Raw genomic sequence first — 25,760 nt, forward strand, 5'->3', positions numbered from 1 at the left:
CAAAGTGAATCAGTTATACGTATACATATGTCCCCATATCTCTTCCCTTTTGCGTCTCCCTCCTTCCCACCCTCCCTATACCACCCCTCTAGGTGGTCACGAAGCACCGAGCTGATCTCCCTGTGCTATGCGGCTGCTTCCCACTAGCTATCTATTTTAAGTTTGGTAGTATATATATGTCCATGCCACTCTCTCACTTTGTCCCAGCTTACACTTCCCCCTCCCCGTATCCTCAAGTCCATTCTCTAGTAGGTCTGCGCCTTTATTCCCATCTTGCCCCTAGGTTCTTCATGACCATTTTTTTTTTTTTTTTAGATTCCATATATTTGTGTTAGCATACGGTATTTGTTCTTCTCTTTCTGACTTACTTCACTCTGTATGACAGACTCGAGGTCCATCCACCTCACTACAAATAACTCAATTTTGTTTCTTTTTATGGCTGAGTAATATTCCATTGTATATATGTGCCACATCTTCTTTATCCATTCATCTGTTGATGGACACTTAGGTTGCTTCCATGTCCTGGCTATTGTAAATAGAGCTGCAATGAACATTTTGGTACATGACTCTTTTTGAATTATGGTTTTCTCAGGGTATAGGCCCAGTAGTGGGATTGCTGGGTCGTATGGTAGTTCTATTTTTAGCTTTTTAAGGACCCTCCATACTGTTCTCCATAGTGGCTGTATCAATTTACATTCCCACCAACAGTGCAAGAGGGTTCCCTTTTCTCCACACCCTCTCCAGCATTTATTGTTTATAGATTTTTTGATGATGGCCACTCTGACAGGTGTGAGGTGATATCTTATTGTAGTTTTGATTTGCATTTCTCTAATGATTAATGATGTTGAGCATTCTTTCATGTGTTTGTTGGCAATCTGTATATCTTCTTTGGAGAAATGTCTATTTAGGTCTTCTGCCCATTTTTGGATTGGGTTGTTTGTTTTTTTGATATTGAGCTGCATGAGCTGCTTGTAAATTTTGGAGATTAGTCCTTTGTCAGTTACTTCATTTACAAATATTTTTTCCCATTCTGAGGGTTGTCTTTTTGTCTTGTTTATGGTTTCCTTTGCTGTGCAAAAGCTTTTAAGTTTCATTAGGTCCCATTTATTTATTTTTGTTTTTAATTTCCATTTCTCTAGGAGGCGGGTCAAAAGGATCTTGCTGTGATTTATGTTGTAGAGTGTTCTGCCTATGTTTTCCTCTAAGAGTTTGATAGTGTCTGGCCTTACATTTAGGTCTTTAATCCATTTTGAGTTTATTTTTGTGGATGGTGTGAAGGAGTGTTCTAATTTTATTCTTTTACATGTAGCTGTCCAGTTTTCCCAGCACCACTTATCGAAGAGGCTGCCTTTTCTCCACTGTATATTCTTGCCTCCTTTATCAAAGATAAAGTGACCATATGTGCATGGGTTTATCTCTGGGCTTTCTATCCTGTTCCATTGATCTATATTTCTGTTTTTGTGCCAGTACCATACTGTCTTGATTACTGTAGCTTTGTAGTATAGTCTGAGGTCAGGGAGCCTGATTCCTCCAGCTCCGTTTTTCTTTCTCAAGATTGCTTTGGCTATTCGGGGTCTTTTGTGTTTCCATACAAATTGTGAAATTTTTTGTTCTAGTTCTGTGAAAAATGCCAGTGGTAGTTTGATAGGGATTACATTGAATCTGTAGATTGCTTTGGGTAGTATAGTCATTTTCACAGTGTTGATTCTTCCAATCCAAGAATATGGCATATCTCTCCATCTATTTGTATCATCTTTCATTTCTTTCATCAGTGTCTTATAGTATTCTGCATACAATTCTTTTTTCTTCTTAGGTAGGTTTATTCCTAGGTATTTTATTCTTTTTATTGCTGTGGTAAATGGGAGTGTTTCCTTAATTTCACTTGCAGATTTTATATCATTAGTGTATAGGAATGCAAGAGATTTCTGTGCATTAATTTTGTATCCTGCTACTTTACCAAATTCATTGATTAGCTCTAGTAGTTTTCTGGTAACATCCTTAGGATTCTCTACATATAGTATCATGTAATCTGCAAACAGTGACAGCTTTACTTCTTCTTTTCCGATTTGGATTCCTTTTATTTCTTTTTCTTCTCTGATTGCTGTGGCTAAAACTTTCAAAACTATGTTGAATAATAGTGGTGAGAGTGGGCAACCTTGTCTTGTTCCTGATCTTAGTGGAAATGGTTTCAGTTTTTCACCATTGAGGATTATGTTGGCTGTGGGTTTGTCATATATGGCCTTTATTATGTTGAGGTAAGTTCCCTCTATGCCTACTTTCTGGAGAGTTTTTATCATAGATGGGTGTTGAATTTTGTCAGAAGCTTTCTCTGCATCTATTGAGATGATCATATGATTTTTCTCCTTCAACTTGTTAATATGGTGTATCACATTGATTGATTTGTGTATATTGAAGAATCCTTGCACTCCTGGATTAAACCCCACTTGATCATGGTGTATGATCCTTTTAATGTGCTGTTGGATTCTGTTTGCTAGTATTTTGTTGAGGAATATTGCATCTATGTTCATCAGTGATATTGGCCTGTAGTTTTCTTTCTTTGTGACATCTTTGTCTGGTTTTGGTATCAGGGTGATGGTGGCCTTGTAGAATGAGTTTAGGATTGTTCCTCCCTCTGCAATATTTTGGAAGAGTTTGAGAAGGATAGGTGTTAGCTCTTCTCTAAATGTTTGATAGAATTCACCTGTGAAGCCATCTGGTCCTGGGCTTTTGTTTGTTGGAAGATTTTTATTTTTTAATTAATTAATTAATTTTTTTTAGCTGTGTTGGGTCTTCGTTTCTGTGCGAGGGCTTTCTCTAGTTGTGGAAAGCGGGGGCCTCTCACTATCGCGGCCTCTCCTGTTGCGGAGCACAGGCTCCAGACACGCAAGCTCAATAGTTGTGGCTCATGGGCCTAGTTGCTCCGCGGCATGTGGGATCTTCCCAGACCAGGGCTCGAACCCGCGTCCCCTGCATTAGCAGGCAGATTCTCAACCACTGTGCCACCAGGGAAGCCCTGTTGGAAGATTTTTAATCACAGTTTCAATTTCAGTGCTTGTGATTGGTCTGTTGATATTTTCTGTTTCTTCCTGGTTCAGTCTCGGCAGGTTGTGCATTTCTAAGAATCTGTCCATTTCTTCCAGGTTGTCCATTTTATTGGCATAGAGTTGCTTGTAGTAATCTCTCATGATCCTTTGTATTTCTGCAGTGTCAGTTGTTACTTCTCCTTTTTCATTTCTAATTCTATTGATTTGAGTCTTCTCCCTTTTTTTCTTGTTGAGTCTGGCTAATGTTTTATCAATTTTGTTTATCTTCTCAAAGAACCAGCTTTTAGTTTTATTAATCTTTGCTATCGTTTCCTTCATTTCTTTTTCATTTATTCCTGATCTGATCTTTATGATTTCTTTCCTTCTGCTAACTTTGGGGTTTTTTTGTTCTTCTTTCTCTAATTGCTTTAGGTGTAAGGTTAGGTTGTTTATTTGAGATGTTTCTTGTTTCTTAAGGTAGGATTGTATTGCTATAAACTTCCCTCTTAGAACTGCTTTTGCTGCATCCCATAGGTTTTGGGTCATTGTGTTTTCATTGTCATTTGTTTCTAGGTATTTTTTGATTTCCTCTTTGATTCCTTCAGTGATATCTTGGTTATTAAGTAGTGTATTGTTTAGCCTCCATGTGTTTATATTTTTTACAGATTTTTTCCTGTAATTGATATCTAGTCTCATAGCATTGTGGTTGGAAAAGATACTTGATACTATTTCAATTTTCTTAAATTTACCAAGGCTTGATTTGTGACCCAAGATATGATCTATCCTTGAGAATGTTCCATGAGCACTTGAGAAAGGTTATTCTTATTTTTAAGGCATTGCTTTTGCAACTTTTACATCTTTCATTCAGTCCAAATAAACTTTAAGTTTAGTTTTTGTTTTAATTGAAGACTAAAAGTTTTGAGGAAGATCTGAACTTTAGTTACCTCTAGAACTTTATTCATTGATTTGTCAGCCTCTATCCTTAAAGGCATTAGAGGAGGGGCATTATCTTCACTGAGTGACTCTTCCTTCCTCCGACTCCAGGTACTCTGATTTGGAGGGCTACCATCGGCACATGGTGTACGAAACTGGGACACTGCCTCATCCCTTTGCTATTACTGTTTTTGAAGACACCATTTATTGGACAGATTGGAATACAAAGACAGTTGAAAAGGGAAACAAATACAATGGGTCCAATAGGGTGGTGCTGGTGAACACAACACACAGACCATATGACATCCGTGTGTATCATCCCTACAGGCAGCCAATTGGTGAGTAAGTGATTTGGAAGTTTTTGCACAGTTGCTTTAGGGTCTTGTGCATGCCATTCTTGTTTTTGTTTTTTAAGCATAAATATCATGATTTATACTGGGAATGGTGTTACTTGCTAATGTTTTCTACGAAGCAAATGCTGAGAGTTGAGGGGATGGAAATATCTTTAGAGTTTATTCCCCTATTCCTGGAAAAGTCTGCTTACAATTCTTTTTCATAGCACCTGCTCTATTCTTAAAGATCAGTCTGGGCTTTCTTTTTGATAAGAATCAACAGTTGTTATGTTGCCTTTTGACATTTCAGCCCTAAGTACTTAAGAAAGCACCTTTGAAAAATAAGGACATTTCCTGTGTAACCAGAATAAATTGTAACACCTAAGAGATGTATTATAATAACATGGATGTATTTAGAACAATCATTTCTTTACCAACATCAATCTACTGAAATGATTAGTTTAAAAGAAGTGCTTAAAAGAAAGTTATAGTAACTATAAAACATCATTTATTAAATGTCTGTTTGCATTTGATATCTAGCCAAGTTCTGGAGTATTCTTTGGGGATAGAATGGATTTTGTGGGCCTGCTTTGTTGTGGTGTCTTCTTAAAACATACAATAAACTTGGAAGTTAGGAAAAATGAGAATTGGCAAAATATTTTTTTCTGGAAGTTAATATTCTTCATATTATTTAGCAGAAGTTCAAATTCATCTTTACCTCTGAGTTGCGGCCCAGAAAAGTAGTATAGATGTTGCTCAGTTTATCCATCCACCTGATTCTTGTGCAACTTCTGTTGCCTGTATCCTTAGGATGAGAGAATATAGCATCTGCTGAAAATTAAAACTTTAACTTAGATTGTGGGCACATGGATGTAAACTAAATTTCCCACCTGCTGTCCAAGAACTTTGGGAGACACATTTTTTCTAGCCCAACACCAGTGAGTAAGCCTCACTTCTGGTAGCACATAAATCAGTTTTCTGTACTAGCAACAGGGTTGCTAAAACAGCTCTACCATATGTACTCTTTATGAACTTTTGCACAAAGCATGAATCTAGGATAACGTTATTTTTACTAAGAGGTGATGAGTTTTATGCGGCCGGTAATCAGCGCGTCTGTGCTTGATACTCTCTTTAAGTGAATGAACATATATTTTCTTCCTTCTTTCACTAGTGACTAATCCCTGCAGTACCAACAATGGTGGCTGTTCTCATCTCTGCCTCATCAAAGAAGGAGGCAGTGGGTTCACTTGCGAGTGTCCAGATAACTTCCATACTGTCCGGCATAGTTACAGCACTCAGTGCCTGCCCATGTGCTCTAGCACCCAATTCCTGTGTGCCAACAGTGAAATGTAAGGCTCTCTCCTCCCTCTCCCCATTGCCTCTCCAGCCCTTGGACACACATTGAACTTCAAGCCTCCAGGGGATGGGAGTTTTCCAATGAACCAAGATTTTGGCTAATTAACGTGGCTCATTTGGGATGCACCAAGACCAGGAAAGTTGGATCTCCAACCGTCCAACTTTCTCTAACTTCAGATAATTTTGTCCATGAAAGAAGGAATTTGTGAACCAAATGGTTACGCCCATGCATGCAAGTTTTTGTTTCTGAGGCAAGGAAGCAAACTGTGTGTTTTTTTTTATTTCTAAGGAATTGTCCAAAGTCTCAGGGCCAAAAATGTATATAAGTGTACACTGAAAAATAGCCCTCAGGAGTGATAGAATTTCTCTCTCTTTTTCAAACATATGCTGGCCTAGCTCCTTAGATGACTATGCCAGAGGATCCAGGGTCACACATTCAAATCCATTTTTGATCATTTGTATTTGTTATGAAACACGGTCACAGATTATTTCCCTCACAATGGCCACAGGCCTTGACGACTAGGGGCTCTGAGTCAGAGAGTGAGATCAAGAAGAGGTGTTAATGCAAATCATAACATCTAAGATTCAGTGGCAGATTATTCTGACGATTGAATAAGGTATCCTAGGTTAAGAATCTAGCATACACCCATCACGACATAGGCTCTCTACAAATGTTAGTGCCTCCAGCTTTCCAGCCAGTACCCAAATGTCATATATCCCTCTGGCTGACAGTCCCACCCAATCCCTGTTTCCAGAACCACAGCTCCAAACACACACTCCACTCTTTGTCGTGGCAGGAATTTAATCATCATACTCAAAGCATTTTTTCAGTGTGTGTTGGGTCTTAACAAACCTGTTCTATGTCACCTCGTTATGTTTTCTCTGAAAATATTCCACAGTAGCCAAGGTTTAATTGATCCTCTTCTTGGGCTGTGAGAGAACTCGTGTGTATCATTGCTTGGAATTCAATTTTGCCTTCTTCTCTCTGTATAGTCATTGCCTGCTCCTCTAGCCACTTGGTGTTTTGCTAGGAGAAGTGCTCTGTTTTCTCTGTGTAGGTGTATTCCTATCTGGTGGAAATGTGATGGGCAGAGAGACTGCTTGGATGGTTCCGATGAACCCATCACTTGCCCGCAGCGCTACTGCCGGTTAGGACAGTACCAGTGCATGGATGGCAACTGTACCAGCCCACACTTCATATGCAATGCTCATCAGGATTGCCCTGATGGGTCCGATGAAGACTCTGTTCTTTGTGGTGTGTTGAATTGCTTTCTACCTTCTTTGCCCACTTCTATAGTTGATCGCCCATGGTTCTGTAGGGATTTTCTGAATGTCATAATCCAAAAACTGGTCCAAATTCCTAGGGAAAAAAAAACCTCAGAGTCCATCCTATATCTATTTTTATAAAGTTTTAAAAAAATCCCAAGGTCTCTACAAGGAAGATGGTTGAGGTAGATACTAAGTTGTCTATATTGATGGTTCTTTACTGTATGCTGTGCATAGAATCTCCTTTGAGAGCTAACATTGAGGATGAAATGAGGGATTCCCACATTTTAAACAGGGACTCTCAGTTGTAATATTTATGTTTCCATTTTTAAAAAGCCAAAAAATAAAAAAATAAAAAAGCCCCACCAAAACCCAAAAAGACAACTCTCCAAACCAAAATCAACACATAAACAATAGCAACAAACAGAAAGTTTGAAAACCATTGTCCATTAGGGCAGCAGGTACAGCAGAAGGTGAATTTAGTAGGCTGTCAGCGATTCAGTCCTTATCCCCTAATTCTGCATGCGAGAAAAAGATATTTAAGAATTTAGGAGACAGTAATAGTCAAAGGACTAACTGCTCATGTAGTGGTACTGGTTAATAATAAGTGCATTAGGGCATAAGTCCTCTAAGAAGAAATTATAATCGAGTTCTCCAGGATCCATTAGTGTAAATTAGGAGCTTTTGTTCCTGACACCTTCCAAGCTGATAACCAAACGTCCTCGCTTGCAGAGCATCACCAGTGTGAGTCCAGCGAGTGGCAGTGCGCCAACAAACGTTGCATCCCGGAATCCTGGCAGTGTGACATGGAGGACGACTGCGGAGATAACTCGGACGAAGACAGTTCCCACTGTGCCAGCAGGACCTGCCGGCCGGGCTATTTTAAGTGTGCCAATGGCCACTGCATCCCTCAGAGCTGGAAGTGTGATGTAGACAATGACTGTGGAGACTACTCAGATGAGCCCCTCCAGGAATGCTGTAAGTTCCTGTGAGAGGGACCTGGCCTGACCGGGAGCAGGGAACAAGAGCAGCTCTGTGTGGATGGAGAGAGGGTGTGCAGCCCCTGCTGCAGCCCCATGGGGTGCCCCCTCTTGGCTCTTCCCCGCGGCTCTTCCGGCACCACAAGGCAAAGGAGAGCCGCACGCACAGCCTGCGGTTTGAACCACGCCCCCGGTTCTCAAGCGGCTGATTCCTGCTCTCCATACACGAATGTCTAACTGTCCAGAATATGAGAACAAGAACTTACACTTTGTCTGTCTAGCACTTTCTCTTTTGAGCCTCAGAGAAACATGGTGAGGTAGGGAAAGTGGGTGTTACCAACTCTCATTTTACAAGTGAGGAACCTGAGCTTCATGTTCAGTGGTTGGTCACTTTTCTACTTCGTGCCAGAGCTGACGCTTCAACCTGGTTTTTTTTTACTTCAGACCCAGTTCTTCCCCCCCACCCCGCCCCACTCCCCCCAAAGTTTGACTGCAACATAAATGAGTGGTAATGAAACGGTGAGAAAACTTAAGGACTCTGTCTTTCTGCTTTGGGTGAACGGATCACACCTAAAAGAGACACAGTTGCCAGAGTCCGTTTGGTTGGTAACATGGTCACCATTACTCATCAGCACCGCATCCTAAATAAGACAATGGAAAGGTGTCTTTGGTTTCCTGGCAGGGCCGAGACTTCAGTTCTGACCTTGCTCCTTCCTCTCTTTTCAGTGAGCCCTGCCTACCGCTGTGACAACTATACGGAATTCGACTGTAAAACAAACTACCGCTGCATCCTGCAGTGGGCTGTGTGCAATGGTTTCAACGACTGCCGGGACAACAGCGATGAGCAGGACTGTGGTAGGGAGGGGCTGCAGGGGAGGAGGGAGGGGCAAACAACTTAGCAGGAGATGAGAGCGGATTTCCCACATCATCCTTCCTTTGTTCACCGGGGATGAGAGTGGGTTTCCCACATCATCCTTCCTTTGTTCGCCTCTAATAACATGTGACATTTTTGTGGCATTTTACAGGGATATTGGGAGTTTACTTTATACATCTTAAATGAAATGTGTCTCAAAGGATACTATACTTGGGGAAGACCTTGTGAAGATGTTAGGAATTTGTGTAATTTCTCCCAAGTGCAGAATTCCTATTTATGCTTGACAAGTTTAAACTGTCTGTCTAATCTTAGAGATTGATTGAAAGGAATGAAAGGGGGAGTAGAGAAAAGATTTGGTATCTATCTCTAAAAAGGATATTTTAAAATCAGAATATTTCTTATTTGGAGATTTTCATATTCTGAATCTCCCTCTGACTTTCCACATCCTCTGTGTCTGGCAACATAGAAAATTTATGGACAAAAGGCCAAATGAATGAATGGAATTTGCCAAGATTAGGCATATACTCTAACTTGATAACAATGTCTCTGTGTGTGTGTGTTAGGTTTAGTTGGAAGAGAGGTAAGGAAGATATTGGGTTATTTTAATAAGAACACTGAATCTAATCAACTAAAGACAATGTGATGGACATGTTTTGTTTGCTGGTGGCATCACTTAATTTTCCTTTCCAGGCCTTCGTTGCAAATTGCAAGCCAGGGACCAAATCATTTTTTGAACAGTTTCTACAAAAGAGAACGGATCTAGTTTCAAACAGTAGGATAGATTCAGTTTAGCCTAAAGAGGAATATTGACAGTGAATGTGGCTGGCATTCCTCTTTCTGGGAGCTTTGAGAATATGGTAGCATAAGCCTCAGACCATCTCACAAGAAGGCCAGTACTACTTCGACATTTCTTGACCATGGGTTTCTGAAGTATTTGCAATGACTGTGCTTTGCAGAGTCGATGGCATGCAAACCTTCTGGGGAATTTCGCTGTACAAATCACCACTGCATCCCTCTTCGCTGGAGATGTGATGGGCACAGTGACTGTGGAGACCATTCAGATGAGGAAAACTGTAGTGAGTGTTCAGGGTCCTTCATCCTTACGTGCCACTGGAGTGGTGATGTCAGCTTTTTGTCTGTAATTCAACTGTCTATGCCGTTCATCCTCAAAGGGTAGGAGGATGGCTACCTGATCTCTTGTTTTCTGACTGGTACATTACTACTTTTTCAATTTCTTCTCAGCTGGTTGTAATCAAGCTCTGGGAGAAGAATATTTACCCAAGTATATCTTTTGTCTCTTATTTGTTTATTTATACTCAAGTTTATTTTTTTTTCAAAAAGAACTTGAGATGACTTACAATATATCATTGCCTTATGATATATATCGATTTCAGATTAACTAACATGAAATACATTCTGACTTTAGTCCCCTTTTGGAAGTAAGAAGGTATAGGCAGTTGAGAGAATCAGGATGCTGATTACACCTGCAATTATCAATTGACTAAAAACTTCTTACACAAAAGGGCGATCCAATTGGCATTTTATTGTTCATAAGAAAGTTCATGTTGAATCCTATAGGAGGTTATCTGGAGTTTCAGGAAATGAAAAATTATCTTAAGATTAAATCACCTTTGGACAAACTTTTTGACAAAGTCCATTCTTTACAGACTTACAATTGAGGTGTAAAGTCTATTTTTGGAGGCTGGACAGTCTGGGACTTGGGACACAGGAGGGCGTTAGGCACAGAGGACACTTGGGCCGGTCCACAAGCCTGTCCCCTATGTATGATTCCTGGTGCCCTCTAATGGCCATGTGGCTTTCTTTTTCAGCCCCCCGGGAATGCACAGAGAGCGAGTTTCGGTGTGATGATCAGAGCTGCATTCCTTCTCGATGGATCTGTGACCAAAACAATGACTGTGGGGACAACTCAGATGAGCGGGACTGCGGTAACTGTCACAGCTCTTTAAGGGGCTTTCCAGAGAGTCTTGTACTAGGGTCAGCGTATTGGTCGGAAGTAGGGACTTCACATGTGTGTTTGGAAGGTTTTTTAGACTTAAATGATTTCTGTGTAATTTATGTAATATATAAACCTTAACATTACAGTACCTTCTGCTTTATATATATTTTTTCTATGCTTTATGATACCTTATAGCAGTCTAGATCAATAATAATAGGGGAAAATCGCAAGAGAGTTTAAAAAATCTCATTTTAACTTAAACCTCTGCTAGGAACAGAGTTTAATCTGCATGGACCTTATAAACAAATAAGAACATTGGTCTTCCTACTATTCTCCAGAAAGTGGCCCTAAAACATATATACAGCTGTAGCTCCCTGGTGTAGAGGTCAGATGTTAGAATAGGAATCATAAACCCCAAGTAGTTTTATAGCTCTTACTGATTAAGGGTTGAGTCTGAGAAAAATCAGCATGCAAAACAGTAAAAGTTGGGGAGTTCAGGTTTTTGAGGAAAAGTTTAAGAGCTAGAGATATTTAATAGAAGAGAGATCGCTACTTCCATCTCCATATTTTGAACGGGGAAGGTGTACCTTTGAGAGTTTATTTACTCGCTAACCACGAGGCGTGGGTTTGTTGTGAGCCAGTCACCGGGTATGGATAGGAATGTGATGGAAGACTTACTACCCTCCACGGAACTAACAGTTGTCTGAGAATGCCAAGGCATCCTGGAAATGACAGTCTTTTCTCTTCAGAGATGATAACCTGCCATCCTGGATATTTTCAGTGTGATAGTGGGCACTGCATTCCTGACCAAATGAAATGCGATGGGTTTGCCGATTGTCACGATGCCTCTGATGAAGCCACTTGCCGTAAGTTTCTAGACACCCGTGGCACCGTTTGTCTGAAATGTATGGATATGGCAGTTTAGACCCAACCTTTCCCATCAGCCACCACTTCTTATATTAAAAGACCATAGATATTTTCTATTCAGCATTCATTGATAATTATCAGTTTACCTGGGGCCTGAGTCACCATGTACATATATTTCACAGTAGACATTCAAGTGCATTTCATTAATAATATTTCAAATAGAGAATATATTAAGTGTCTGTGCTAACAAAAGTATTTAATGTTATCAGCTACTCTACAAATCGTTAATTGGATAAAAACTTGGCAGGTAAAAGAATATTCAAGCCATGAATAAAAGGGTATTCAAACATAATGAAGTCCCAGCATTAAACATTTTCTGAATTGAATAATGGCATATAAAATTGTTTAAAAGTATAAAGCCAATATGATCATTTGCATTTTGGTCTTTTTGAATCACTGAATAAAAATTGTTGATGATTATCCATGGTGGATTTTGTTGATAATGCGGTTGCCTCATCTTAAAACCTGGTTTCCAAGAGACTGTATAAATGGATGATAGGAAAAGCCAGTGTTGACACCGCTGAAGGGTTGCACTTGCCTATAAAGAAAAAGTGCAGTGCTGTCCACGGAATGACTCATGTCATTGAATACTGGGCTTGGTCATCTATCCTTAAGAAACATTCCGTCAGAATTTCAGACAGTTTAAAGCCACAGAACATCTGGTTGAATCAGGAAGGGCAGGCTATAATGGAACTCTTTCCATTAGGAGAGCTCTTTCTGTAAAGGAGAAACAGCCAGATAGCTTTCCAAAAGGTATCTTTTTCTAATAATTTGACTATGTCTCCTCCCCACCGACAGCCACTCGCTTTCCGAATGGGGCATACTGCCCAGCTACTATGTTCGAATGTAAAAACCATGTTTGTATCCAGTCATCTTGGAAGTGTGATGGTGATAACGACTGTGGCGATGGCTCCGATGAAGAACTTCATCTGTGCTGTGAGTGAGAGAGACTGGGGGTGGTGTTGTCAATGTTTCTTATGTGGAGCATGTGATCCAGGAGGGCGGTTGTACAATTTTTGAGTACTGGACACATGATCTGCATTAGTGTGGTTTCACTTGGCCTTCCTGCTTAGTTCTCTACTTGGAACATGAGAAAGTTGGGCAAGCATCCAAAGTGTTAAACATTTTGTGGCCCTCAAAGGCAATTTGTATAAATAGAGGCAGATCTGTTGTGGTTGAAGTCTGAGTTAGGGCAGGGGTGTACATCTCTCCTGCTCCATCCTACTTTCAGTGCCCCTCAGAGTACTTCTGCTAAACCCCCAGAGCTTCAGAGAACACCTTTAGGAAATTTTAAAACTAGTTAGTCCTTAGTCACTTCACTTTACATCACAATTCAAGCCCATCTAATTCTTTTCTGTTGTATGATGCATATTTATTTATTTATTTATTTAAACATCTTTATTGGGGTATAATTGCTTTATAATGGTGTGTTAGTTTCTGCTATATAACAAAGTGAATCAGTTATACATATACATATATCCCCATATCTCTTCCCTCTTGTGTCTATTTATTTTTTAAACCCATCAGAATCACCTGGGGAGAGGTATTTCAAAAGCACACGCTCTGGTCCCACCCTAGGCTTAGACTATTGAACCAGAATGTCCAAGGACATGTCAGGCCTGAGCAAAATGTATATTGAGAAAGCTCCTTAGCTTTTAGTTTAGTCTCCTGGTTGAGAACTACTGATTTTAACAAAGTGAATGAAAATAGAGTTTGTTTTGGTCATTTTGCTCCATGCTTTGAGTCATTGGAGAGACTCAAGGGCAGTAGTTCTGAGTGTCATCTCTGTACTAGGAGAGTCAGTATTACCTGGGAACGTGTTAGAAATACAGATTCATGGGCCCACCCCAGATCTACCCGATCCAAATCTCTGGCAGGGGGACCCAGCACTCTCTGCATTAATAAGCCCTTCAGGTGATCCTGGTGCAAGCTAAAGGTTAAGAATTTCATGTAAGTAAAAGCCCCCAACACAGGAGAAGACACTCCCAGAAACATTCCTTCTGGAACTCTTGGTTAACTCCTAGTCTGACTTAGCTGCAATTTGCTTCTGAGGCTCTCATCACCTCTTCCATTCAGTTTCCTAGATTCATCTGCATTAGTGTGCTTTCACTTGGCCTTCCTGCTTAGTTCTCTATTTGGGACATGAGAAAGTTGGGCAAACATCCATAGTTTTAAACATTTTGTGGCCTTCGAAAACAATTCATTTTTAGCCCAGGGATTTGACTCTAGAAAATGATATATCAGAGTATTCCTTCCCCCCAGAGAACTTTGAATTAGCGTACACTATATTTTCCCAGTGGCATCCCAACACTTTCCTTACCACATCTAAGTTTTGTATAAGGAACTAACCATGTTTTGTTTTGTTTTTCACTTGATGAATCTTGAAAAACATCTTAAGCATGTGTAACTTTCAAAGAAGAAGTCCTCAGGAAGTTGCTTCCCTCTAAAAGATACAGTGCCCATAGTTAGTAAAATTAAACTTTGCGGAGGCAGAGACATATAGCCACATGAAAAAGTGACCAACACTGTTTTATAATGTTGCATTTGCCTTTCACAGCAAATAATTCTTGCAAAGTTCTATTAACGATACTTCCAAGAACCAGCTCTCAGAGCTGAATTTTTTCCCCCCAACCTCATTACAAGTCTCTCTTCTTGCTCCCTGTTTGTGGTACCAAGGCAGAAGGAAAATCAAACAGCCCAAGTCCTCCATGGGAAAGAGGAACATGTGTGTTGAGTTCACTGAATTCCTGGTACATGCATAGAGGACCGTTTCCCCTGTAGCAACTAAGGGACCTGGGTTCTACCTGTAGGTTCCTCACAGGGACACAAGCATTAGCCAGAGGTCTAATTCTGGGTAATAAAGTGAGTCAGGGTTTGCTTATGAAATATCAACTTTAAGTGGAATAGGTGAGGGAATTCAGGTAGGAAAGTCCATCATGGTGTAAAACTTTAATGAAAAGACTTTGTGTTCTAGAGGCTCAATGATAACTCCAGTCAGAGGGACAAACAGTGGCCTCTTGGCTCAGGTATGGTCCTGCTGGCCTCTCCAGCCTCCTGGCCACCATTGTCCCTCTCACTCCATGCTTCAGCCCAGAGACCTTTTATTCAGGTCCAGAAGCCTGCCTTCCTGACTCAGAATTTTTCCATGTGAAGCCTCTTCTGACCCCTCCTCCCCCAGATCTATATCATATCTCCACAGTAGATGCTTTCACAGCATGTTTCCTTTGTGGCTCTTACCACAGTTGTAGTTGAATGGTTAATTTGTAAAGTCTGCTCTCCTGCTAGAATAAACATCCCATGAGGATAAGGATTGTGTCTTTCTTTTTTCCAATTGAATCTGATGCCCGGCACAGCGCCACGGTGTCAACTAGACACTCAAGAGCTATTTGTCGATTGGTTAATCGAACAAGCCAATGAAGGGATGAATCAAGCAAGCCTGGCGCTGGCACAGGAGTGTTTTTAGACACTGACTCTTATGTTTTGCTCTTAACCTGTACTTTTGCTTTTCCATCTTGTGTTTTAGTGAGCGTTCCCTGTGATTCACCACACCGTTTCCGGTGTGACAACAATCGCTGCATTTATCGTCACGAGCTGTGCAACCATGAGGATGACTGTGGAGATGGAAGTGATGAGAAAAAGGAGAACTGTAAGCAAAAGTCAAAAGGGAGAAGGGAAAGAGAAGGGCCCCCAATTGCTTGCAGTTTGCAAAATGTACCTCAGGGATTTCAGTTTGTTCTGTAGAGGCTTGAGCTGCACCCATGAGTGCAGATCTCCGTGGACATTATTGTTTGCAAGACCCTATAAACACGCATCACTCAGATGCAACCCTTCCCTGCTTCTTCCTATTTCATTTGAACCAGATGTTGGCAAGTTCCTTAAGAAAGTGAGAACAAATACTAAACAGTGGTTGAGTCACACTTCACAAATTAATGGTTTCTCTCTTTTCAAAGATGAGGTTTGGTCACTCTTCAGCCTAGAGTTTCTAATTGCCAATCTAGGCATGGGAAATTCTCAATGCCACACTGAAAAGATCATGTTAAGTAAGGCAGCTCTGGTGTTCACAGAGCTTATCTAATACCCTTCTTTAAAATGAAAATGCATTTCCCAGAAGAGAAAGATGATAGATTATTTTAAGAGATAAGTTTCAAACTGGCTGCATTTAATATTTTAGATATTGAAAAATCTGTGCTTTTCCATTCTGAGACTGTTTTAAATCTATCCATTGAAGGAGAGAGTTGATTAATTTTCTGGGCAATTTAATTTATCTAGAAAAAGTCAGTGAGGAAACTTATTCCTCCTGAGTCGAATTACTTTTTTTCCTAAAAGGATATTATCTGGGAAAATTTAGATAAATGCTTAACTTTTCTATTTTCTATTCCTTATATTGATGTGGTCTTAAAATGCTTACTGTCAGCTGCCATCCCAGATGGCCATCCCGGAGACTGGGTGTCAAGGGCACTTTGATACTCTTGCCATGTTCAAGTTTGTACCCTCCCTCTCCCTCACCTTTTTGGGGCAGAGATGAACCTGTGGTTATAAGATTGTTAATATGTTTGTTTGAAGCATAGCACAAAAGAATGAAAACCTAGAAATAAAACCTTTTTAAAAAATTGGGGCAGGTTTACCCCTTTCCCTCTTCTCTTTCCATTTCCCCTGTCAATCATGCCATTTTTCAATGGAGCCAGACATTTGTAGCATGTGGTCAAATCCCAGAGTGGGAAAAAAAGGGGTAGTAAGCTAAAATTCTTCTCAGGGAGCAGGATGTTAGAGGAATCACTGCTAACCATCACAGTAGGCGAACTGCAACATTTCAATAGCTTAAAACAGCAGAGGACTAAAGTTTGATGAAGGTCAGGCAACTCCCTCCATCCTGTAATGATGTCATCTGGAACACATAGTCTTCAAGGTTGCTGAGGCAGGAGAAGAGAGAAATGGAGGAGACAGTTTCCTAACTTGCTGGGCCTGGAAATGACAGGTGTCACGCATGCTCACGGTCCATTGGTTGGCCCTAGTCACATGGTCCCAATCTAACTGCACGGGGGACTGGGAAATGCAGGGAAGTGCATGGCTATTTAGTGAACACCATTTGTTTCTACCACAATTTACCCTGGTGTCACTAAAATTCCCTGTGCACTTTTCTTTCCATGCATAGAACACTCTTAACCCCTCCCCCAGGGACATAACCCAGAGTCCCTCTCAGTAAATGAAATCCAGGAGCTCCAGGTGACAGGCAGTAGTCGTGCCATCAATTCCAGATGTGTTTCCTCTTGGTCTGGAGACCCATAAACTAAGAGACTAGTTTTATTTGTGTCTCCTGCCCCCAGTAGATAGTGGTAGAACAGGGGGAGCATAATGGAAATAAACATCCTCATTGGGAAAGAAAGAATGAGAGACTCATTGCCATCCCTGTTCTGTAGCAATTCTGAAATGCCACTGGGCTATGGTGGCACATGTTGGCCCAGGACAGTCCTGATTTACGTCTGTTGCCCTAGTGGAATTGTTAATAGAGCTCCTTTCCCTCTCACAAGTGTATCGACTTGGAGAGTAAATTGTATGTTTACCCTGTGCAGACATTGTGAAGGCCCTTATATAGTGGGGAGTGGAGGAGATTCATTGATGAGGTCAAGACTCTGCCCTCAGAGGAGCACCTACGCCCATTTTTCCTCATTGTCTCTGCCTCCGCCCTTTGGGAGTGGTTGCTTGTCTATATCCCTCTTCAAATGAAGAGGGAACAAGGGAGTATGCCCTCCTTAGGGGCGGTACAGCTTTCCCAGCCACTCCCTGCTTGTAGAAGGTTGGGGGCCCAAGAGTTTTGTCACCTCAGTCACAGTGCTTTGGTTTATTTGGTCATATGTTTCAGAAACCGAGCAGGCTTTTGATCTGCTTGCTTCCGGTTAGTTCTAAGCGTCAATAACCTTACTCAGTGTTTTTGTTTGTTTGTTTGGTTTGGTTTTGGGGTTTTTTTTTTGAGACACAGTTCTTGAATTTGTTGCATTTCTTTGCTTTGTTTCCCTCATGCACATTTGTGTCAACTTTGTCAGTTATATTCAGGCCAGAAAAGTAGATGGGCTTTAATTCAACTAAGAGATTTGACTGGTCCTTTTTAAACTTCAGAGTCTTGTGTCATCGAAATGCAGTAGGTTCTCTGCAAACTGTAAATTTCTGGACTTTATTTTCTTTGATTTCTGCTTGTAAATCAACCAGTTCTTCCCCGAGCTTATCTCTTTCTTGCCAAACTCAGGTAATGGCAACCCGTGCACATTATTATTAACATTACATTTTCTAACCTCTTTGCCCAGATCGACAAGTTCAGTAAACATGTGGTCCGCCTTCCAGTTTTTCCGAGGTGACAACTTTACAAATACTTTGCCACTGCGTAACACAGGTCTCCATCTTTCCCTCCTTTGGGATCACTATCCTCGTTGCCTGCCTCCTGACTGACGCCAATGCCAAATATTTTAGGTTTTTGTTATGGAAGTGCCCTACTTCTATATCATTTAGGGTAATTAATACTAGCGACCGCAACCAACAAATCTCAAACTCTCAGTGGTGTGACGTAGCAAAGGCTTATTTCTCACTCACGTAAAGGCCAGCGCAGGTTGCACGCCCTTCTCCATCTTGACGCAAGGCCACCTGATACACATGGTCCCTGGGTTGCTGAGCAGGGAGGCACATAGGCTTTAATAGCTTCAGCTCAGAAGTGACACGTGTCACCTCCAACTCATAGTCCATTGGCCTGAACAAGACACATGGTCCCAACCTAACTGCAAGGGAGACGAGGAATTGTAGGGAAGCGCACGAGCTTATTTGTGGAAATACTGCCTCTGCCACAGAAGGAAGCGTCGTGTTTCACAGAAGAAAAGGTTTTGACTTTACCTTATTCTTAAATTATAGGTGCAGAACCAACTCCTAGACCTTGTACAGAAGATGAATTTAAGTGTAGCAATGGACGTTGCATTTCACAGCACCTGGTATGTGATGATGTCAATGACTGTGGTGACCATTTTGATGAGACGGGATGCAGTAAGTAAATACTTATTTTTATACTTCATTGTAGTAACTCAGGTTAACCTACTGAAAGCATGCAATAACATAAAGTAGACGATAACCACGTTTCTCTTTCATTTACACATTGTGTTCTGAACTGCAGTCAAGCCCATAGCTACCTGTTATTGAACACTTATTCTATACCAGACATCGTGCCAAACAGTACATGGATTATCTCATTTCATCCCTGTAACAATCCTGTGAGTTAGGTATTGTCTGTCTCTCTGTCTCTCTCTTTTAAACAAGTGAGGAAACCAGCTTACAGGTTAAATAAATTGGCTATGTCTTCCTGTCATTAAGAAACGGAGTCAGGATTTGAACTCTGATCTGTTTAACTGCAGGGCATATCCTCTTCCCAGTTCATTAGGTGCCTCTCAGCACCTTAAAGCTATTAATTTTGTTTCTTAGTTTGTACATTTTTTCATCTTAAGCCAAATGCAGTATCTTTGGCGCATAGGGGAAGAGTGGTTGGTAAGAATGGAAATGTCACAGGGGACCTTGGAAGGACCACTTATTTTTAAGAGAGGATTTTGTGTAGGGAAAGGATGGTGTATGCAATCAAGGGATGATTCTAGCTTAATATTGTGATGGAAATCTTGGAAGGGCATGCTAATAATTCGCACTTTGGTAGTCCTTTATAGCGTTTATGAAATGCTTTCACATACATTCTCTAATTTGTCACTCAAGATAGCTCCAGGGGATTACTGCTATTATGTCTAACTATATAATAAAGCTCAGAGAGCTTAAGTAACTTGCTTGAGGTCACACAGAGTGGCAGAGGCAGAATTTGAACAGTCCTGGGACTCCAGTCTGGAAGAGCTGGCTTCTAGTTCCTCTGCAACTAACTGTGCCACTTCGAGTGCATACTGACTTTGTCAGGCCTCGATTTCTTCTCAGGAAAAAGGAGGGAGTTCTTCAAACCCTACAAGTCTGGACTTAGTCACCTTAGTTAGCTCCACATGCTTTCAATTTTGTGGGCTTTAATCACCTTTTTCTGAGGCGCCCCAAAGATTTCCTGGCAAATTTTCTCCTGTGTGGGTTACAAAGGAAGATGAAGAATCAGCCATATTGAGTTGATTTGCCATTTGTTTCACACACTTTCTCAGTGGGGCCTGGAGTTTTGGACATAATAATGTGACTTGATTAAATATTTAAAAAGCATAAACATGATGGAATTTGTAAAACCCAAAGGTAGATTTGGGTTCTGCTGCCTAGAGACTGATATGTGAATGGTTCCAGGACTTTGGAATATTTCCAAGTTAGGCTTAGGTCAAACATTGGTTTCTCTTTTAGTTACCTGTGCCAGTTAAAAGCCTGAAAATTAACCGCAGTACTTTTAATTCAAATGACATTTAATTAAAAGCAGGGTTTATTTAAAGGAAATAGGTATCACAGGCATTAATATGGTATGGAAGCAGCATTTCTTTGCAGATATTAAGCGGATCTGTGATATGGAATTCAGTCTTACTGCAGTGGGCTAATTTGACTAAGACATAGAATTCTTATTTAAAACACCAGTTCTTGGATGCTGCTAATCCACTTGCTTTCCTTTTCTTTTCCTTTCTCCTTCTCTTCCTCCTCCTTTTCTTTTAAACAGGATCACTGAAGTGTTTTGGACATATGTTTTCTTTTTCAAAAATATTTAAAAATCATGAAAGGAAAGACATTAACATTTTTCTCATACCACTGAGGGATAAAGAAAAGAAGTTAACCTCAGGTTGCAAATATTATTTATGTGATTACAGAGATAGATTGACCTGCTATTTCTCTGTCTGGTAGTTCTTCTTCCTTCTTCATAAAATGGAAAATAGAGTGTCTACTTCCTAAATAGAGTATCATATATCTGGGTTGGGGGAGATCTCTTGTATTACGAATTAAAATGGTGATTGTTTTCAAATGAAAAAAGTTACAGGAAGGTCTTTACATTTGAGGATGAATCTCTTAATGTTATAGGGTTCTGCTCTTGTTAAGGACTCTTGCTTCACAAGAGTATAACTCATTCAAGGGAACACTTGGCCCAGAAATTTTTACCTCCTGGGATCCCTAATCACATTGTAGATTTTAGAGATGGGGAGGAAATCACAGAGCCTCATGATGTACTTGAGACTCAGAGAGGTTATGTGACTGGCTCAAGGCTATTCATGTTGATAAAAATAAGGTCACATTTATTGAGCAATGTAGTGGAGACGTTACTTACCAACCTTACAGAAATTTAAAAGGTAATAGAGAAATACTATGAGAAACTTCATGCCAACGCATTAGACAACTTAGGTGAAAAGGATAAAGTCTTAGACAAAAAATGCTAAAACTGCCTCAGGAAGAAATAGAAAATCTGAACAGACTTATTTAGCAATGTGTCATTGTTAAGAGCTCAGACTAGACCTTTATTATAAGAGTCTCATGTATAAAGCTTTTAAGTATGAAATCCAAGGGCAGCATTCCATTGAATGTCATTGTGCTTTATTTTGTGTTTTTGAAACTGAATGTTTTTAGTTTATTCAAACCACATATACTCACAGTCATTGTACCTTAAGGCGGCGGTCCCCAACCTTTTGGCACCAGGGACCAGTTTCGTGGAAGACAATTTTTCCACGGATGGGAGCTGGGGGTGGGGTGATGGTTCAGGAGGTAATGCGAACGATGGGGAGCGATGGGGAGCGGCAGAGGAAGCTTCCCTCGCTCACCCGCCGCTCACCTCCTGCTGTGCGTCTTGGTTCCTAACAGGCTGCGGACCCGTAGTGGTCTGCGGCCTAAGGGTGAGGGACCCCTGCCTTAAGGGACCCTGAGAAGTGGCTAAGTTCACTTCATTGCCTACTATAGAAGACAATTAGATATAAATCTATTTTTATTTAAAAGAATTGAGTCAGGAGATACCTGTATCAGTGTCTTTTATTTATACGTGTGTGTATATAGATACATGTATACACACATTTGAGATGTATCTATTTATATATAAACATGATTATATAATATTAAGATAGCGGAGCAGGTGGTTACAGTTGTAGAGAGTCCCTGCCTGTGATTCTGTCCAGAACCGGATGCTCTGAGGGTGAGCCTGGCAGGGCTGAGTATAATCGGAAAATTGCCTCAAGGATCTAACATTACATGTATTTGTACAAATGGTATTCAAGCCATTACCAGATAGCCCTGTACAGAGGTCTCTGACGCTCTGCAAAGCTTATGGAAAGGGGTCATCTCAAGATGTTCTATAATTGGCTATCTGTAGGTGTTCTTCTGATATACCACTTGACTCTTCATTTGTGGCTGATGTGCTTTGTACTGTTCATTTGTGATGCTGGGATTTTGTTTTTCAGATACAGGAAAAGAAAGGTCATGTGCTGAAAATCTATGTGAACACAACTGTACCCAATTAAGTGAAGGAGGATTCATCTGCTCCTGTAGACCTGGGTTCGAAGCCAATAGTTTCGACAGAAACTCCTGTGAAGGTAGAGTATATTTCCTCCAATTCCTATTAGGGAGAACCTTGTACTTTTTAGATTCTCCATTCATTCCCTTTTACTAAACATGGTTTAATTCCCTTCATGGGGCTGAGCTCATGGTCCTAGCTCATGAGCTAGGACCATGACTCAAGGATGCCTGTTGCTTTTTCCCCAGGCTATCTTACTGGTGCCTTGCAGAGCATTGGGCCATAGCTCATCTTCAGTAATGTCTGTGAAATTGAGATGATTAATGAAGACCTGAGTGATGATGGCTACTTACTGTACTAGTGTCTGAGATCAAATTTTCTTTTTTTTTCTTTTTTTTTTTTTAACATCTTTATTGGAGTAAAATTGCTTTACAATGTTGTGTTAGTTTCTGCTGTATAACAAAGTGAATCAGCTATACAACACAAGCCTTACTTTCTTCAAACAACACGTATTTATTACATACCTCCTTACGTCAGATGGAAATGAGTTCCCAGGTGTGGAGTCCTAAGGGAGCTTATCAAGAATGGTAAATATCAAGTATGATTTTAGGTGTATTTGATCATTTGAATTTACTGTTCCTATCTCATGATGTGCCATACTCAGATGATTAGAATAGTTCTTTTAAGGGCTGAAGCTTAAGAACTCAGTTGAAAAAACCAATCAATGACTTCCCTTTCTGAAGCCAATTAGCAGGAGGGAAGTGGTACCAAACATCGACAGCACAACAGCTGCTTCCCCAAAGGGAAAATCTTGTTCTGCTGTTGTACAGAGTCGGACTGCTTCCGTTTAAATCTGGTTTTTGGGACTTTGGGTTCAATAATAGTCCCTACCTCAGAGAGTCTTGTTGGAAGATTAAATGAAGAAAAAACATGAAAAGCACGTGAAACAGTGTCTGAAACTTGGTCAGTGTTCCACAAACATTGGCATCATTGCTTATGTTCATCTGCACTCTTCTCATCCTTATTGCTTGTGAATATGGATTTAAACAGAAGCAGGGTCTCTAAGGAATGGATGGGAGCAGATGTTGCCCACTTGGTTTTATTTTGCCTACAGACATCAACGAATGTGAGCAATTTGGGGTTTGTCCCCAGAACTGCCTTAACACCAAAGGAAGTTATGAGTGTTCCTGCGCTGAAGGGTTCAGGTCCGTGAGTGACAGCCATGGAGGACGGTGTGCAGCTGACGGTAGGATGGTTGACCTGGGGATTAACTGATGTACTCAGCAACGCTCATGAGTACAATACACCAGGAAATAAACTTTAGAGTCTTATTTTGTAAATTCACCAGCTACTTCTCTTCCAACACCCATCCACCCTCTTCTCCTCTCTCCTCCCCTGCCAAATTAAAACACTAACTACAACCCCCTAACAAATACATAGGAGTTCAAACAAGAGTCAGGGGTTACGTATTATTCTGGATTTAGCCTCTGGTCCACCTGGATACAAACTTCAAAAAGTGGACAAAATGTCACTCTCTAGAGAATTCAAACAACAAATGCTTCCCTGTAGGATGGTGGTCACCAAAATCTCCCAGTCCTCTGAGGTCAAGGTTTGAGGCCCAGTAATCCAAAGCGGGTCACAAAAAACATTGCATTCAATGGGTCACAGTCAGTTGGGGCAAATCAGGAACATTCTGTTGAGAAATGTTTCTTTATTGTTCATGGACTACTGATCACAGACAGAAAGCATCTGGCTTATTTGCGACTTCAATCATTAGCTCTACATTTTAGGTTGATGCCAATATTTGAGAATCAGGCCTGAGTGAAAGCAGTAATAAATACTAGATAGAAATGACAATAAAAGTCAGAAGTATCATAGTCCAGATTTCCAGAGGTCTGATCTAAATCAGCATATCTCAGTTAAGGGGTCTTTATGATCTTATAGATTTGAATTTAAAGTTTGTAAATGAGTTTAAGGACTTGATAAGAAAATAGCATTTTTATTTTGCAGATGAAGGGTAAAATGGCTGTTCAACTTCTTCATACAAATTGGGCTTTTAAAGCATACATTTGACTAGCATACTTAAATATTTTACCCTCCAAGCATTTTTGACACTGAAGGAAAACTAGGGTAAAGGCATTTGAACAGTTGGTGTGGTAATTAAGCGGCAAATTAGAAAATGTTTAACTCTTAACTAACGAGATGACTGAAATAAATTAGAATATTTATATAAAACATTATGTCAAGATAAAGGAAATATATAAAATGAACTTTTAAAAGTTACTTAAGTTAGATTTGATTGACATTATGCAAGTAAATTAAATTTTAAAAACTCTAGGCAATGCATCTTGGAATGAGTCACCATTTACATAGCTGCTTTAAGTAAAAAAAAAATTTTTTTTAAACCACGAACAAGCTGTTTTTTGTCATTAGCTAGAAGCTAAATTGGGTCACAGAGCTGATTGCCTGCTAAAAGAATCATTAAAATCTGTCAGTAAAGAATGGGAAATGAGGACTTCCGGGTAAACTTTTAGTATGACTCTACGTATTGTATTTCTTCTGTGAGACTGAATGTCTACAATCTTGTCTGTTTTACTGTCAGTGAAAAACAAATCAGTGAAAAAGAAGTAGCTATCTAGGGGTCTCAGTCTTGGCTTAGCTTTAAACTGTTGCCCAAAGATAAAGAACTGATAATATCCCTAAGAGAAATGTTAGCTTTCTACCTGAAATGGAGACAAGGATGTCGACAGTCACAGATTTTGCAACCCAGTTGATGGTCTGCTCTATTCACTAACAGAGATCAATTTTTAGAAAAATTCGTTTTTGTTTTGTTTTTTAAGGGCAGGGAGGATATCTGCTGTTTTATATCCTACTGTTATAAACAAAAGTTCAGGTAGCATTCAAACAGATTAATCAGCCCTTCATTTGTTTACAGGTAACCCTCCTTTGCTGCTACTGCCCGAAAACGTGCGAATTCGAAAATACAATCTCTCATCTGAGAAGTTCTCAGAGTACCTTGAAGACCAGGAACGCATTCAGGCTATGGATTACGATTGGGATCCAGAGGGCACAGGCCTCAGTGAGTATGAACTGTGGCCTCGGTCATCGATAGCAGTTGAATACATTGAATTATAAAGCGTTGCACTTTGGGGAATTTATTTCTAATGAGTGAATGTTGTTGCCTGAGTGGAAGGGGATGCTCCTCCCGCCCAGCGTGCTCCAGACAATGTAGCTGTGGCCGTGCGTCCCAGCCAGTGTTTCCCACCTTCTCGCTGAACCTTCTCCCATTTCTGGGGACTGTCCTTTCAGGATCACCTCATGTCCCTTGGTTTACCATCTCCTTGTCTTTGCCCTTGCCGAGACCGTTCTTCCCCACCGTTGTACGCTTGGAAAATTTCTACTCAAAGACCCAGTTCAAAGTCACCTCCCCTCTGATGTCTTTGATAATCCCTCCTGGCACAGTTCTGTGAGCCTGTAGCATTTTATACACGCTTCTACTAAAGCACATGTTATGTTGAGTTATAGCTAATTGTCCGCGTATTTCTCTCCCTACGTCTTAACTGTGTGCTCTTTGGAGACAGAGATTGAATCGAATTCATCTCTACATGCCTGGCATCTGACCCAGCATCTAGTACAGTGTGTGTGGTGGGTGCTCAATGAAGGAAAAATGAGTGATGTTTACTGTGGAGTCTCTCATG

The 25,760-nt window shown here is 40.5% G+C and overlaps 1 protein-coding gene across 1 annotated transcript in view; it reads left to right on the forward strand.

Moving 5' to 3' along the window:
• The window catches only part of LRP2 (LDL receptor related protein 2), a 198,846-nt gene that overhangs the window by 152,707 nt on the left and 20,379 nt on the right, over positions 1 to 25,760 (forward strand). The window contains exons 53-66 of the mRNA XM_082396835.1: positions 4,068 to 4,294; positions 5,460 to 5,637; positions 6,703 to 6,899; positions 7,643 to 7,888; positions 8,617 to 8,745; positions 9,721 to 9,840; positions 10,594 to 10,710; positions 11,471 to 11,587; positions 12,447 to 12,584; positions 15,172 to 15,294; positions 18,543 to 18,671; positions 22,010 to 22,141; positions 23,177 to 23,308; positions 24,998 to 25,141. Coding sequence (XP_082252961.1) covers positions 4,068 to 4,294; positions 5,460 to 5,637; positions 6,703 to 6,899; positions 7,643 to 7,888; positions 8,617 to 8,745; positions 9,721 to 9,840; positions 10,594 to 10,710; positions 11,471 to 11,587; positions 12,447 to 12,584; positions 15,172 to 15,294; positions 18,543 to 18,671; positions 22,010 to 22,141; positions 23,177 to 23,308; positions 24,998 to 25,141 — 2,129 coding nt within the window. The remainder of the gene's footprint in view (positions 1 to 4,067; positions 4,295 to 5,459; positions 5,638 to 6,702; positions 6,900 to 7,642; positions 7,889 to 8,616; positions 8,746 to 9,720; positions 9,841 to 10,593; positions 10,711 to 11,470; positions 11,588 to 12,446; positions 12,585 to 15,171; positions 15,295 to 18,542; positions 18,672 to 22,009; positions 22,142 to 23,176; positions 23,309 to 24,997; positions 25,142 to 25,760) is intronic.

This window comes from Balaenoptera borealis, assembly GCF_965194805.1.
Source record: "Balaenoptera borealis genome assembly, chromosome: 6".
Taxonomy (NCBI): Eukaryota; Metazoa; Chordata; class Mammalia; order Artiodactyla; family Balaenopteridae; genus Balaenoptera; species Balaenoptera borealis.